General features: G+C 43.7%; 1 protein-coding gene across 1 annotated transcript in view; it reads left to right on the forward strand.

Annotated features, from left to right (window-relative positions):
* SRBD1 (S1 RNA binding domain 1) overlaps positions 1 to 17,920 on the forward strand; it is a 781,048-nt gene that overhangs the window by 379,298 nt on the left and 383,830 nt on the right. Inside the window, exon 15 of the mRNA XM_078649673.1 lies at positions 8,639 to 8,746. Coding sequence (XP_078505799.1) covers positions 8,639 to 8,746 — 108 coding nt within the window. The remainder of the gene's footprint in view (positions 1 to 8,638; positions 8,747 to 17,920) is intronic.

The following is a 17,920-nucleotide window of genomic DNA, read 5'->3' on the forward strand; positions in this document are numbered from 1 at the left end:
GACCTCATAAAGAGTGCAGAGGGGTTGTGTTTAGAATAAATACATATATATTTGATATATACCTTGTGTGGTGTCCTTTCATTTGGTATTCAAGGGATTATAATTGGTAAAACAGCTTGCTTCACATGCTCTCTGAAGTCTTAGCCTAAGACTGCTGGTCCATGCTACCACTAGGATAGCTTGCCTATAAGGTTGACTTTACAACCACCATCAATAAGGGTTGATTAGACTGGTGCAAGGTGCCCACTAGAATAGTGGACATCATATGCCAGACTAACTGCTCACATTAGCAGCTGTAGGCTGTTACAAATAGAGTACACCCGGGCTCTGTAAGAGCGACTGATGGGCATTGGCCATGCATTTGCCTGCAGTGCACTCATTGTCCACAACAAAGCACAGGCCCTGCATGCCCACTGCTCCCTGGCAACATGGGAAAATGAGGACTGAGAGAACTGTTATGTTATCGGGGGTGATGCTGGCCCCTCGACAGGTGCGTGTTAGGGCGTGAGCGCAGCGGCAATAAAGAATACGCGGTGCCGGTTGCTCCCGTGTTCACGCGCCAAGTGACGTCACGTCGGGGGCAGCCTATTTATTAACATAAGGTCACATGATCTGGGCCATATTATTTCGCCACTATCCCATGGGGTAGACAACCTGGACACCCCTCCGCTGGGCCGGGGTCTACACGCCCTGCAGGGCGCACCAATTGCCTCATGGGTGTGACACAACATTCCTCCCCAAAAACAATAAAATCAAACACTACCAACTACGACTGTGCACTGCATGGCGAGTTAACGACCCAAATGTCCCCAAAGAATTTAGAAAAGTCTTACGTGAATTAGTCTCTCAGCTTACGCGTCGGCTCTGGGTTTTGTCGGAGACTGTATTGGAAGCTTCCACGACCACTCAGTCCTTCCTCCGCATCACTGCCTTGAGAGGCACTTCGGACCTCAGAGGGGCAACCTGGTGCCTCAACGTTCCCTTCAGCCTGGGACGCGCCTTCTGGAGCCAACTCCCCATCAGGGACCAGGCCATGCTCCTTCTCCTCTATCTGTTTCTAGCCGAACTTCCCTCCGGGGCATGCTCGAGTTTTCCAGAACACCAGACAATGATGAGGACAATGAAAGATGAAACCTCTTGAAGTGAAATGTTCTAGGTCACTGTTTCCCCACCCCTCCTTGCGGTGATCCGTGTACCTTTCACGTAGATTATGGTCCAGGTATTTCTTTCATAGGGGAGATTGACTTTGCTGTTCATCATCCGGTTCTTTAATAGGACCAAGTCACCCTGCTCCAGGTGCACCAGCCGGGCCCTCCGGCGTTGACTGACTTGAGCATGCGCCTGTTGTCTGTGCGCCTTCACCTGATCATTATTCGAAGGTGCCGGTTACCACTGCGAATGGTGGGGGGATAGGGTTGGTGACCACCCGACCCCTAGACAGATGCCCAGGGGCAACCCCTGTGGTGGTGTGAGGGGTCTGCCAATAGCTACGTAGGAACGTGAAAATGGCTAGGTCCACTGGCTGTTGGTGTTCATGACCTATGCGTATTACCTTGTTCAAAGTCCACATAAATCTTTCCACTTCACCGTTGGATTGCGGCCACCGAGGGGTGACTCTCCTGTGCTTGATACCTAGCGAGGTCAGGTACGTGGCCATTTCCTGCGTCTGTTCTCAGTTTCTGAAAGATGCCGTGAGTCACCATTATTTTCGGTATCATGGGTGCGACACAACAAGACCCTATTTGCCACCTCAGGCTCCTCACTATAACCCTTTGGTATGCGTGCTTTGGCGGTGGAAAGCGTTTATTAATTCATTGTACACTCAAATGACAGGTACCTGCTACTTAAGCCATTCTTCTAACTTTGGGGGCCTGGAACAGCCAGAATTTTCTTACTTGTAAGAATGTATTGTTAGTAGTTGTGTTGGTACTACCATTGGCAGTGGCAATGGGAGTTACAAGCTGCAGTGGCTGCCTGACGAGAGCCCAGCATCGTTTTGCATATTCATTACAGATATTGGATGTTAATTTGACTATATGTTGTGTTTAATTCTCATTTATATGGTTTTCTTGATTATCCATAACTGTTGCGAAAGATGTTTTATGTACTACTACTAAATAATGTATGATTTTGTTGGTAGTATGTTTGTTGCCAGATATTAAGTTGCTAATGTTTTAAGTGGAATAAAAGGATACCTTTTTGATAGTCGGGTATATCCACATTTATTCCCTGTAGCCATTTAGACTAAATGTTCATGTATGTGACATTGTTATAACTAAGTAATATTTTTCCAATGGTTCCTCTAGGCACATTGTGCTTGTGTTATTGACGAGAGCCCAGGCACCTATTTTATTTTTTATTTGTATTTATTTTTGTTTTACAAATTAAGCACTGCATATGGCTTAGGACCATAGTCCAAATCTCGATAATTTTAGTTGGAGAGTTTTCCTTCAGGACCTCCAATGTGACCTTTTGGAGGTTATAGCTCTTTCCTAAATTGTTTTGTGGTTTTTCGTTTCATCTAATGCATTATGGAGAGTATGTGCTTTCTCATTGAATGCAATTATCATAATGAGTGCCTCAAACATATGGTATTTATTTATTTACCATTATTTTACGAAGCAGCTTATTTCAACCAATTAGTATTTAAAGTGTGATGCGGGTGGCTCCACTGAATTCAAAAAATGTTTTATTACTAGTCATAATTTTGTACTTTTAAGTATGAGTATTATGTGCCGAAATGTTGTCTCCTGATAAATAGAAGAGACATGCTAAACTCAAGCACGTGCCAGGAAGAGGAACATAAGAGACCTTGAAATCCCCTTCCTGCTCCAGACCAAGGACACAACCGATACTACTACTCTTACCCGTTGTTTCAGTGACCCGGCCACGCAGTTAGTCACGACCTTTCCCACTCTGAAACCATTTCCATACAAGGAGGCGGTGAACAGACTGCATTGAACAATCCACTCCTTGCCGTGAGCTCGGAATGCTGGCCTGGCCTCACCTTGGCCTTCACTGGGCAGCCGTGCAGTTTCTCGTAACCTCCCCTAACCCACCTAAGTATGCATTCACTGAGCATTTGCCTTACCTTCCTCTTCTTTAAATGCACACCGTGCCCAGACACTCTTGTGCAGAGCCAAGGGCAATACCTGTATAGACCTGTTTGGTTACTCTGTCCAGCTACTATTACCCTACTCATGAGTCACAACGATATATTCCTTTCTCTTACTCTTTTTCCTTCTTCTGCTACTAACTGGCTTTTCACCACTCAAAATGTCTGATCATATTTCTTGTCAACACCCCTAGTTCATCCTATCTTTCCTTCTCCTACCACCTTATGCCTTCCCACATCTCCCTGCCCTCTTGAATGCTCATTCTGTATGTAATAAAGCTACTACCATTCTTGACCTATTTTTTCCGCTTAATTTTCATTTTCTATAATTGACTGAAACATGGTTTCTCTCCTTCAGCATAAATGCAATTTTCTAACTTTTCCTCCTTCATTTTTCATAGCCACTAAAAAATGCGGTGACAGTAGAATTTTAGACTCTTGTATGGCTTGTTACTCTTATTTTTCGCCATTGCATTCTTGACAATATTTCTTTAGCCCGGTGCTCCTAACTCCCTTTTAACAACCTTCGTTCCCTTCCTAATTAATCAACATCCACATTTTTTTTATTTCTTTCTCTTTAGTGACATAAGTAATTACTTGTGGTCTACCCCTCACCTCTTTAGACGTCATTCCTGTACACTGATCTTACCACTACATTCAACTTGCTATCCCTTCAGGCTCACATCTTTTGTTAGTCCTTATTCAACCACCATCTTTTTTATTCCACTTTGTTCCTCCTCCTCCAGACCCCTTTACCTCAGACTCCTTTCTTCATCATGATCTGCATTGTCTGAACATTGCTTCTCTTGCATCTTCCATTCTCTCACTTTTCCCTTTCTAATCTGCATGCAGCTTTTGAATCCTTCAGTTATAATCTCTTCTATTTCTGTCTTACTTTCCTAAAGGTATTATATATACAGTGTCATGTCCAGAACATTACTGGATTCTTAACATCTCTGGTATGATGTTCACTGGGGTTTGTTCTTGGTCTTCTTCCCTTTCCCATCTACACTACTCATGCTTCTCCTCTCTCTGTGTGTACACTTTTTTGTCACTACCATGTGGACAACTTGGCGGTCTTTCGCTTCCTAGGATACATAACTTAATAATTCCATCTCTGGCTGTCTAGCATCCATTCAGTATTCCATGCTATCCTTCCCTCTTTATTTTGAACAATCCACAGCTGAAAATGTTTCTTCCTTTTATCTTGTCTGTGCGCTTGTCCTCCACCCCTGTCTGTCTTTCTTTCATGATTCTCTTCTATTATCATCAGCCCTTGAAATATTGGTATTATTTTACTGATGCGCTGTTATGGTATCTGGATTTGTATAGCGCCGCTTATCATCTTGGGGAATTCAAGAATTCGGGGATGCAGCCCTGATGTGTAGAGGTAGGTAATTATAGGTTTTGGGTGCAATGTGGGACATTGCCAGTCCTCCCATTCTGCATTTACGGATACGTGGAGGGAGTATGGGGGGTACTAGTAAGTAAGGCTAAGCACAGGTGTCTGGTGGGTTGGTGGACGTGAAGGCAGTCATTAAGCTATGTTGGGCCTATGTTGTGCAATACCTTGTATGCGTGTCTGAGGGTTTGAATTGGCAACATGTATGTATGGGGAGTCAATGGGGCTCTCTAAGATGTGGTGTGATGGGAGTGTGCAGTGGGAGGCTTTGGATTAGTCTTGCTATGGTCTTCTCGACCACCTGGAGTTGGTGAAGCAGGTGGTTGAAGATTCCGGCATAGAGTACGTTGCCATAGTCTAGTCAGCTTGTGATAAGGTCTTGTGTGATGGTTTGTCTGGTATGGAAGCAGGAGGAGTTGCCAGCGTTGTCCTCTGCTACTATGTTGTTTGTCATTAAGGATGATTCTTAGGTTTCTTGCGTGGTTAGTTGGTGTGGGTCTGAGCTCTGAATGCCATCAGGTGGACTCCCTAGGGTGTGGGAGGGGGGGGGGGTTCCTTTTGCCGAAGATCAACACTTCCAACTTGGAGTTGAGTTTCAGGCATTTGGCTTTTATCCAATCTGCTACGTTGACCATGAAGTCACCAAAGTTGGTTCTGGAGGTGGTGGACTTGTCGGACTTTGATAGGATGAGTTGGGTGTCATCGGCCTAGGAAATGATGGAATTGCCATGTGCTCTGATTACGCCAGCAAGCAGAGTCATGTAAATTTTCAACAGGTTTGGGCTGAGTGATAAACCCTGGGGAACTCTGCAGGTCAGGTTCTTGGATTCCGATGTAGTAGAATGGTAGTCGTATAATCTGTGTTCTTCCTGTAAGGAAGAAGGAGCATATACAGTTGAGGGCCAGTCCTTGGATGCCTTTGTCGTGCAGTCTACTGATGAGAGTGTAGTCTGATACTGTATTGAAAGCAGCGGAGAGTTCGTGAAAAATGAGGGCTATAGTTTCTCCACAGTACAATATAGTGCAGATTTCATCCATGGGTACGATGAGTGCTGTTTTCATGCTTCGGTTGCTTCAAAAAACAGATTAGGTGTGGTCTAGTAGGTTGTGGAGTTCGAGATGGGTGGTGAGTTGATTTTTTTCTCTATCCGTTGGGCTGGGTATCGGAGCAGAGAGATATGTGGGACATTGTTCAGCTCGCTGGGGTCGGCCGATAGTTTTTTTGGGGAGGGTGTTGACTGCTGCATGTTTCCAATCTTTGGGGAAGGTGGCTGATTTGATGGAGGAGTTAATCATGTGGGTGGTGATTTTGCTGATCTGTTATCCTCCCATGTTGTAGATGTGATTCAAGCACTTAACACGCCCCACTAGAATCTCAGCATACGCTTGAATGCATACTCCTCAACACCCACTCGCTCAGCAAACGTGTCATGCAAAATCTGGGATCCCCTCACCAACAGCACACCAGACCTCCTCTTCCTGACAGAAACCTGGCTGAACCCAACATCGACCCCCGACATTACCATGGCAATTGCGGCAGGATTCAAAATTGCACGCCAAGGTGTCCCCACAATCCAGAAGGAGTGCTCACAATTATCTACAAAGACACCATCAAATGAGCCGCAACCACAGGCTCAGACATCCCATTCATGGAACGCCTGCACTTCAGTCTACATACAAATGACAGCTGCACCCTGAAAGGACCGTAGCATACAGACCACCTGGGTCACAAATCAACTTCAGCAACCTCATTGCAGACTTAATTGCTCCCCTCACCATCAACTCCAAGAACTTCATACTCCTCGGGGACTTCAATTCCCACTTGGAAGACCCCACCGATCCCTGCTCCACAGACCTCATCAAGAGCCTGAAAAAACCCAACACACATCGCGGGACAAACACTGGATTCATTCTTCCCCACCAGCTCACATGACCGAAAACTCCATTTTATACTTCCAAATTTCCACACTGCAAGCCAAAGTACCCACCAGTATTAACCTGCCCAACTAAATCTTGAACAAAATGACAGACGCTAACTGCCACAACACCCTTGTAATGAACCAACCCACCACCTGGGACAACCTAGACAAGGATACTACCAACTTCAACTATTGGCTTTTAAGACCTGTGCAGAGTCACTCTCACCTATCAAACTTCAAAGGCAAGGCAGAACCACCAACCAGGCTATTTACAGATGACCTCTGGGAATCCAACCACCACTTACACAGATGAAAAGAGAGCCAGCCCTGACGCCGACATCTGAACTACGTACAAGGCTGTACTCCGGTACTACCACCATCTAATGAGAGATACCAAAAGAAGAGCCTTAACTGAACATATTGAGGCATTGAGATCTTCTCTTTCGTTAAGGAGTTCACCACCCTAGATGCCACAGCCAACTGATTCACACCATCTCAGGCTCTCTGCAACAACCCATCCAACATCTTTCGCAGCAAAATAAAAAAGATCTACAGCACCTTTAAGCAACAACCCAACCCTAAGAATCTCATCGCCAACCTGCCCACCACCGACATTGACACTCACCTAACCAGCTGGGAAACACTCACTGAGGAAGACGCCACAGCAATCATGAAAACAATCCACTCTAGGCCGTCAAGACCTGGAACACCCTCCCTACCCACCTGCGGCAGACACAGGACCTGCTCACCTTCAGAAGACTCCTCAAGACCTGGCTCTTCGACCAGTAGCAGCACCCCCTCCCCTCAGCACCTTGAGACCCTCACGGGTGAGTAGTGTGCTTTACAAGTGATTGATTGATTGATTGATTAAAGTATGAAAAGAAATTAGATGAGAGCATGAGCAAAGCGTGAGAAAGAGGGCCAAAAGCCCAAAGATTGGCAAAAAAAGAGAGGGACGAAGATGCAAAAAGAGTGGCATAGAGGCCCTGAATAGAGTGAGCATGGAAAGTCGAGAACAGCATAAGAGAGAGAGTAAAAGCAGACCAAGTGAGAGAGAGGAGTCTGTAGAAGAAGTGAGACAGAGGCCTCGAGGCTCAAAGCCGGGTTTGAAATGGCATGGACTGGTCAGAGGACCAGTCCCAAGTAAGTGGTAGGGGAGCTACGCACAGTTTTTTTCCCTCAATCCCATCTCCACCTGTAATTTCCAAAAGAATAATCCTTGTGGAATCCATCCTTTACTGCTACATCTTGCATCTACTTGATTACTGCTTCTTCGTTCTTGTTGCTCTCCCTGCCCAATCTTTCGACCCTCTTTGATCTATTTTCAGTTCCTTAATTAGACGTATTTTTGCCTTCCTTTGCCAATTTCTCATTCTTTCTCCTTGCTCATTTGGCTTTCATTTTACTCTTGTATGCTGTTACGACTCCTCTGCATTCATGGTATCTCTCCTTTTTATCTTTCACATTTGGTTACTCTGTATATTTTCACTCATAAGCTGTCTCAAAGCAGTGTTTATTTAAGCCATTTGACTGCTCGATGGTCCTTTTTTGTCTCCTTTTCTCCATTCAGTAACACCTGTCCATAGATTGGGAATATAGAGTCAGGACCAATAATATGGTTACATTTCTTTAATTGTTACACCTTTACGCCTATTCCACATGCTTTCTCTCAATCACCACATACTCCTTTCTACCCACAGAATTATTGTAACCTTCACACCATTAAGATCCTTATGAGTTAAAGAAAACCGACAATCATGAGAACAATCCCAGGGTTGGAAGGGTTATGGCTTTTCTCATGCATAGTACCATATCCTAGTACTCACACGAGGTGACAATTGCAAAGTCTGAAGATAGTAGAAAAACACACGAATTAGGACTTCACTAGAAGGTGACTTTATAATTCCATGTTGTCATTAGAGCTACCTTGTTATCAATTCATGCTGTTGTAGCTCTCACGGATGTGTGAAATGGTTTCAGTACTGATTAATGTGCAGCAGTTTCTAGCCACCAAAACTCATTTTGACCTACGAGCTAGTTTTATCCTTTTGTACATGCGAATGAAGTGCAGCACTATTTTGGAGCTCTTGTTAACAAGATAACTTACATTCAAATGGACACGTTTTATCATTTTTCATAAATAAAACATAATGAAACTTGCATTTTTATAACAAAAAAATATTGTGCTTCTTTTGGTCGTAGGTGTAGTACAGTTGTAATTGGAAATGGAACTGCCTGCCGCGAAACTGAACGCTACTTTGCTGATTTAATTCAGAGGAGATTTTTTGCACCACTGGATGTTGTCTACTGGTAAGAAAACTGTGCAATTTATATGTTCAACATGGTGAAAAAGCAGTGCACCCATGTGACTTTTGCATAAAGCTAGGTAGTATGCTTGGCAAAGTCTAGTTTAGTTTGGACTGTTGTTTTAAATGGTAAAAAGCAACAAAGGTAGCAAGATAGAAAATTAATAAATGTTGATAATGTAAACCTGCTGTTATTGTAGACGATCTCAATACTCAGGAAATCTTCATTTAGGTGAGAAGATTTAGTGTTACCTGAGACTTCCCGCTACACAATCTGTTCTGGAATTGCATTGTACATGAGCAGTTCTAGGGCTCTCTTATTCGTATCTGTGTGATTGGTTTCTATCTATTTATGGTGCATGCTCTTCTCTAGCTCTGTTATAGGATTTGTTGAAGCCGTAGAGAGATTTTGACCTCCCGTATAAATCTCCTCCCACCACCACTCCCACTTGGCGCAGGGGTGACAGTGACATCCTGAAGCCCCCTGCTTTAGGCAGCTACTTGATTTTTCATGTCACTATTGCTAGACCTTCACTGTCAACTCCAGGTTACTAATCACCATCAAAGTTCCTATTATTACACGAGGTAATGTGGATAGGAAGCGGATTTGTGATTTCTGGTTATATCTGTACGAATCTGTAACTTGATACTGCAGGATATTGTTGCCATCTTTAGCAAGCACTCTTGCCACTGTGCTGCAGCTGGAAAAAGTAAAACATTTGTATCTGTGTAAAGTGCTAGTGCGAGCCACCAAAGCTTATTTTTAACCATCCTTATAATGTGGCTTCAGATTCTCTGGAGGCCATCTGCAGAAAGCCTGTGTCATCTACCTTATCGGAAATCTACCCTTAGCACATGGAAAGCAAAATCCGAAGAAATACCAGGCAGGGGAACCTTTGACTTTAGTAGTGGTTTTTCCAGATCAGCAGTAGGGCCAGTGGGCCACTGTTTTGGGGATTCCTTTTAGGTCATGTAGCTACAACCAATGAGCATGACCTCAGAACTCAAAGTTCTTGGATTCAGGTCAGGTGCAGTTTGTTAGTGGCCCATTCTAAAGCGAAGGAATCGTCACTCTTAGCATTTTGTTCAGGTTTTGCTAGTACAACCGACTTGCATTCCATTTAATCTTTAATGAATAAATTAGGTCTTTGTTGTTTTCAGCATTATGTCATACCAGTTACTTTTGTACCACATTTAAAAACAGATTGTACATTACATGTATACCTGGCTACTTATCGTTTACATTACTTAGGGAAACTTATGTACGTGCTGTTGTCTGTATAGAAGAAAATTATTTTGTAAAACTAAAGGCTTTGTACAAATACAAGAATGAAAACACTTACTGTTAACCTTTAGGTATGTCTGCTGTCTTGAAAAAAAAACAGGAATCCTGGACATAGCCAGATTGTTCATTAGCCTAACGCTAATCAACAAAGTTCACGTGCTATTATGCTATTTAGAGGTCAAAATGAAGCCTACAATTTGAAGCGAGGCTAATAAAGAATGTGCAAAAACGCATAAAAATACTGCCAACGCTATTACACAGCATAATTCACTAGCAGGGGGGGGAGCTGTTCAATCTTGTGGCGAAGTCAACATAGCTCATCACCCCCACCATAGTGACTTGCATTTGTATAGCTGTAATATATAATTTAGTCCTTGTGGTAAGTGGCCAACAAAGTGAATGTGCCATCTAGCCAGCAAAGTGCAAATGCACTGAGCAATCTAGAACTAATACGTGTATAAGACAATTAAAAGAAAAATATTAAAGAGGTGTTGCTACGCCTGTGCTAAAACGCAAACGAATAGGGTAGATACTGGTTGGGAGGCATGCATCCAGAACGAAAAGAACTGACTGGGCCTGGGCCTGTGCCTGATTAAATATATCCCAATGTAAGGTCGCAATATATCCTCCTGCCAGTCTGTGTGCGGATGATTTTCAAACAGGATAGCTGCATCGGACAGCATCATTCTAGAGCTGAGAGCTTGTACAATTATGATTAGCAGCTCCCTGCATTTAGGGCTGAGCCCTCTAGGGCAGTCTTTTTGCAGCTTTTATTTTACAGGCAGCATGGAGGTATGATGGTCCCGCTATGAAGATCCCCTATAGATCTGATCTGTAACAGAATGCTATTGCTTCTTTGTCTGCACATCGTATGTTGCGTTTTAGAAGCAGGGGTTGTAGGTAGTATCTATAGATTCTCAAGTGATCTTTTGCATAACAGCTTTGAAATGTGTAACCGTTTCCGAGCCACCCATTAAACAACTGCATCAGTGTAACATGTTAGGCGGGGACTTCGACCACATTTTGGTATAAGACAAAGGATGAGGGGTTCCAATTCTGAACTTCATGTAGAGAGCTCTTTTTTTTATCTAGGAATATGAAATCCAGGTACGCCTCAAGACAAGGCTCTGGTTTTATATTAAAATATTTTAGAGAAGGATATTTTCCTTAGCTTCTTCCTTTCTTAGTAGTTTTCCGCTAACTTTTTGCCTTCAGACCTCCTGTTTTGCTGACTTCGTTTTTGCTGGCCTTAGGACTCCTCCTACTTTACCACTGCTAAAGTGCTTGTGCGCTCTCCTTAAAACGTGGTAAGATTGGCTTATACCCATATGGCTTATTTTAATTCGCTTGTAAGACCCTAGTACAGTGGCACAACCTGTGCCCAGGGCCTTTAAATTGGATGCTACTAGCGGCCTGCAGCACTGATTGCGCCACCCACTTATGTAGCCCTTTAATGTCTCAGGCCTGCTATTACAGTCTGTGTGTGCAGTTGTAAACTGCCATTTTTACCTTGCAAAATAAACCTTTTGCAAGACCCAAAACTTTCTTTTGAATATGTATCCTCTAGGGTAGGCCATGGACCCCCCACAGGGCAGGGTGCAGTGTGTTTAAAAAGTTGGACATGTACTTTTACATTTTAAATATCCTGGTAGTGAAAAACTCTTACATATGCTTTTCACTACTGCAAGGCCCCCTCTACCATAGGCAACATTGTGATACCTTATTACATATAGCTGTAAGTGCTAAATGGGAAAAAGCAACTCATTCATGTTTGGTGTCCTTCGAATTGTAATGAAAAATTCTAACTTATGGTGAAGTCAGATTTTAAATAAAAATTTGAAAATGGCACTTTTTTGAAAGTAGGTATTTTTCTGCCTTAGCCATTTGGTCCCTGCAGACTGTCTCTGGGTCACACGACTGGGTGTAGTTAACAGTTGGTCTTGAGTATGCCTCCTAAACTGCCACACACAATATAGAGCTTAGTTACGCCTGGATGGGCCATCACTGGCAGGATGGGAGGAAGGAGAAGGGCACAGCTCCACTTACACTTAAATAGGCTCTGTTTTGCCTCCACACTAAGGGCTGCCTACCCCTTGTAGTTAGTCTGGAGCCAGGGCATGGAAGACAGGGCACCTGTGCACTTCAAAGGCATGTCTCCAGAAGGTTCTCCCCACTTTAAAGGCAGAACTAGGTATAAATATTGGACCTCAGACACTACCTCTTCAATACACTTCTGAACCTGTGGATACTCTGCGAGGGAGAAGGACTGCTGTGCTGCTGAATGGACTGCCACTTTGCTGGACTGCTGTTCTGAAGGACTGGTGCTGATCTGCTTCCCTTTTGCCTGGGTGAGAAGGACTGGACCTGCATCTGTTGAACGCAGGACCCCGGAGTGAATCCAAAGGCTAGTTGGCTGGACTCTTTACTTGCTCCTCTGGGACAGAGTGACCTACACATCCTTGATGCTGGACTAGTCATCACAAGCCCTCGTCGACGTGATGCATGTGCCCGATAATCATACAATGTACTCTTTTGAGTCACCTGTCATAGATTTTATTGTGGCTGTGAAGTTTGATTTTGGTTTGAGAATCATGAACGTGGTCTTTCCCATATTGATGGTAAGCTTTCTTATGCCACAGAAGGTCTCAGATCCCAATAGGGGGGTGATGCATTAAATTTCCTGTGCATACAAGTATTACCGCTTTATCTGCAAATATATCAGAATTGGTATGTGTTCATCATACAATTTCAGAACGTCGAGATTGATTAGTTTAAAAATGTCCTGCACCATTTATATAGATGTTAATTCCAGCTTATACAAACCTACTCTGTTGTTCCTAGAAGCACCTGTCTAGGGGCTTTCAGAGGCTGTTTTATTCCCTCATCAGGGGTGTTGCCTCCAAGAGTGATTCTTACTAAATCCTTTTGAAAGAATAAAGTCGATAGGGCTGGAGTGGGGTAAATAATGCCAATACTGTACACAGTCCATCAGTAAACCTGAATCTACTGAAGTTAGTCTGAAAATATTTTTGATGCTTTTCCAGGTGGCTTCTGTTGATACAGAAATTGATAAAGTGAGGTCCAGAATGGAGAAGCATGAGTAAGGATCTGGAACCCCTGAGTCAATCTAGAAAGTTTGCATGTTGTCCCCTAGATCTTCGCTACATGTTGTCCATCTTGAAAGCAAAAACGATTTACTACCAGACAAGTATTATAGAAGCATTTCTCATTGCAGCATCTGTAGAACTGTTGAACTACACTGAATCACACAGGTTATGCAGACGTCCTACAGATAATGTGACAGTAATACCTCTCTCTACTCTTGGCTGACTAGTAGAAACGCATTGTTTTTCCATAGAACTTGATAATTTTGAGTTATGTGTTTGCTTTCGACTACCTAAAAGAGCACTACACTCAGCAAAAGCAAAATTGGTTTCAGTACCCCTGGTAAAGATAGCCAATAGGGGCGGATGAAGATTTGCGGTTGGTTCAGCCATGGCATGGAATGGCCTCCCGTTGCACCTTAGAAGCATGACTAATCTACTCGCGTTTAGGAAAGCCCTCAAAACTTTCTTTTCCCTGGTCAGGGTCCCTGAGGACTTCAGTTAGCGCTAGGACACCTTTGGGTAGCAATTACACTCTAGAAATATTAATAACATAACAGAACTCCTACCACATTAGAATATTAGGGCATCTGGCTAATTGGTGAATTGTAAAACCATGTCACGTTTTGAGTCTTGCTGAAATGGATCTTGTGGATTGTGGTACTCTCATTCTGCTGCTCCTTGTTTGCAGCCCTTCCAGGAACACCAGTTCTGTACCAGCAAGACTCGTTCACAAACAAATTCTCATTCATCCCCAAGGTCAATCCTAGCTCTTCTGTCGACACTCCATTGCACCACCGCTCTTATCTTAAGCAGTACCTACCTTTTCTCTGTTTGACTGCTTGCAGATTTTTTTGTGACTGCTTGATAGTGGGGGAAAAAGAAGCACAGTCGTTAAAGAATACCTCCTTGGCAAAATGCACGAGCTGTTTAATATGGTCATCATAACATTTGTAAAATTTGTTTTACTTTTTAAATAATTGTGATAGGTTACCAGTTAAATATTTTAATCTTCATCTAAAGTAGTAACTCTAATTTAATAAAAGGAAACATTTATGACAATGAATTTAACATATAGAAGTGTGGCGGTTAATTATATCGAACATATAGAATTGTGGCGGTTAATTATATCGAACATTTAAATCATCCACTTTTCCGCAAACATCTGTTTTGTGAAAAAAAACGAAATAATAAGCCCAAGCTTCACTTTCAAATATATGTACCCTGTGCTTGTATTTGCATCAGAATCTGCTAAGCAATTGTATATTCAAGTCAGTAATGTGTAGAAATTGAGCTGAAGTGCTTTCTGAATGTGCATTCAAATACAATTCAAGATGTCCTGGCCTCAATCATCTACTTAGTAAGTTCGCAATTTGAACAGTGCAAAGGAAGAACATGGTCGAGGTCGACACAAAAGGGCTCTATATCCAGTACACAATTTTGTCGTCGGCAACATCATGCTCAAAGCAATAGTGCAAAGCAGTCAATTGAAAAAAACACACGTGCGCTAAACTTTAGACTTCGCGCTATTTCACACAAGAAAACACACATCTTTTTAAAGCAATCGTTCTGCATGGATCGTAGAGATTCTTCAATAATTATTTCTTCCCCTTGTTGCTTGTAGCAATCAGTTGTGATAGTGTTTACTTTCTCTTGAAAACGAGTCTCATGATAATGTCCATAACAACTATACCACGTTCACTTTCCAATTCCTTTTCTGTGAACCTGCAAAAATAGGACTTCCAAGGTACTGTGGTATATCCACCTTAGAAGCTAAATTCACTTTGAAAACATGGACTACCCTTTGGAGGAGTAACCTTTTGGTGGTAATGGGACAGACTCAGCAGTCATCTTGTTTGAAAAAATAAGCGCTGCATGCTCAAGAAGTCGTCAAGGCGCTCTTACTTTGCCAAAACACACTCAGATTCTTGTCTTTTGCAAATGAAAAGCGCCCCGTTTCTATGGCCAGGTACGGTCTAGACCCTCTCCTCCCTTATCAATACCCAGATAGTAACACGTTTACCTCGGGATGAACGTTTTTGGATTTGGGAGTTGTTAAACCCCCGGCCGTATTTATTAACATAAATTTAAAACCAAAATTAAAACAAAATGTATCTACATTATTTACACAAATACGCAGAAAACCATTGCATTACATTGATTACATGGATAGGTACAGATATTGCATTGCTAACCTTAACATATCTTTAATACAAACGTAATCCTATCCGAATCTAAACATACTATAATCAATAGTCATAATAGCATTTTAATTTTTCTGCGTATCCGTATTTGAGCCTACGGCAAGGTCAATAACTGGCGTCAGATTCTTATCAAATTATGCGCACCCTCCAACCGCATGCGCATGGGGCCCGTTAACCGTGAGTGTACTTCCCCCCCAGGTCACCCCCGTACGCCCTTCTGCCTGCCCTCCAACCGGAGTGCGCATGCGCAGAGGGTCCGTTCCCCGTGAGTGTACTCCCTCCTCTCCCCCCCCCCAGATCACCCCTGTACGCCCTGGAGATTATCTCCATAATGGGGTCCTTGCAGTTATGCGCCGTTTATTTGCGCCATTGTGCACGTGCAGGGTGGCCAAGCAGCCTACCGAAAAGCGTAACTCCCCCTCCCCCGCACCCATCCAGCCAACCGGCTGTAACTGCCCCTGGAGTGCTACGAGAGACCACTTGTCCCTCCCCCTTGGGCGACCACATTCAAGAATGGTGCCGCCCTCTAAGGACTTTCAATTTACTGCTCACCAATCATGACCTTACTGCCTGACCAAGGAATAGCACTAAAAACGACAATAAACATCACCTGCAAAGGAAAATCACCTCGTATAACAAAGGGAAAGAAAACCGTAACACACTTGATAAACATACGATGTTGATCCTGAAAATAAAATTCACTACAATACACTCTATAAACCCTGCTTTTAGTGGATGGTGATTGGGGAAATTACAGTACAGCCTCCTAGCGAGGCTGGCGTATAAGGCAAGCTGCGGGAGCGGCGCGCCAAGAGGCAGACTCCGCTGCTCCCCAGCCTTTTATTACCCCCTCCAGATACCAGGCCCGGCCAGTTCTAACTGGCCCGGCGTTAGACCAACGCGCGACCCGGAAGTAATCACTTCTGAGGCGCGCACCGACCAGTTGACCAATTATTGGTGGGGCACGCCTGTCGCGTCATCATTGCGCGCGACAGACCCGCCCCCTTTTGTGGTCATCGGGGGCTGGCATGACTGCCATACTTTTGGCGTGGCCCCGCCTTTCTCTTTCAGCCCCTTGAAGTGCGAACAGAGGCCGGCTCATTCGATGAAGAACGTGGGCAGCGTCCATCTTAGCTTGCACTGAAAAGATATATGTGTTTAAGACGTTTAGTCTCACATCCCAGTTTTTACAGTAGTCTGATACTGTCATCTTCTACACACAAAGGCCACACCCCTGGGCTGCACATGTTATCATGGCTCCTGCTGCTTCTTCAAAGGTAAACACTGAGAGATGGCGTAGACGTGTGTTATGTTGATTTTCCTGGCTATATTCAGGCTTGGAGTCCCTTCTATAGCTGCAAGTCTCCAACAAGCATTTGCAATGCAATAGGTCTCGCAGTTACGCGAGTCTAAGCTGTTGGCATTGTAAATCACAATGATTTTTATTTATGTTTTTAATACGAAAACAAAAATAAAAAGCTTTGTTATTTGCAATGTCAATTGCTCAAACGCGTAAATGCGAGACCTATTGCATTGCAAATGCTTGTTTTATTTATTATGAATTCCCAGTTGTATACAGTAATAAAATCTCAAATTTACAAAAAAAGACCAAAAACTGTAAGAAAATCACGTTGTTGAGAATGGAGTTAAAATGCTTTTTCATGAAATGTTATAGAATTTAAATACCCCCTCCTTCCTTCACCAAACTTCTAGCTCATCACTTCTGTTGCTGTCCACCATCTCAGGTCACCCACTACCCCGAACAGCTGGCCAGAAGCCCAAGGGCACCTACTCTCAAAACATGATCGCTTCGCGCATTGGCATACCAGCATTTGTGTGCGGATGACCCCATCCATGAGGCAACTCTCTGTGCCCCTCTTGTTTCCACACAGCTCCTCTTTCCTGATCCTAGTACTGAATCTCTCGTGCTCCCTTCAGCGCTACTGAAGGAAGCCAGAAGGCACTATACACAGAATGAGCACAACCCAACACGACAGAAGCACAACAAGCGTCCCTCTGATATCCTGCTATTTCCCCAACACTAAACCTGTCCCGCTCCATGTGAAATCATTTGCTTACGGGTGTTTACACGCCAGGAGCACTGTTGAATATTAATAATGCACAGGGCTCAGAATACAGCCACTTCCTGGATGTACATGTGCATTTGGCACTGCTTCTGTTTTGAGTTCACAAGTCTGGCTACATTGAGTGTTTCCGAGGGGTGAGGGGCGGAGCTGGCACAGGGGTACCAGATGCAAATCTAAAGGCCAGAGCGGTGACTGCTGGGAGGGGCTCCCAGGTGTGAGTATGAGTCAGTAAGATTCAGCCCCTCCCCATCAGGGAGGTCCTCAAGCGACTTCTATACGGGGGTCGGTGAATAATGCAGAGGTATGCCTGCTTTTGAAACCGGTGAAGATTGTCTAAGATTTAAACCATTCTTTTGTGGCGTTATGTTACACAAGGACACTGTCATTTATTTTAGGCACGAGGACATGAAATGATTTTCCCAGAGTCACAGGAAGTTGACCCAGCGCCGAGACTCTCCCGGTTCCCCCGTTCAAAAGTGGTCACCAATGGCCGTAGCG

Source organism: Lissotriton helveticus, chromosome 6, assembly GCF_964261635.1.
Source record: "Lissotriton helveticus chromosome 6, aLisHel1.1, whole genome shotgun sequence".
Lineage (NCBI taxonomy): Eukaryota > Metazoa > Chordata > Amphibia > Caudata > Salamandridae > Lissotriton > Lissotriton helveticus.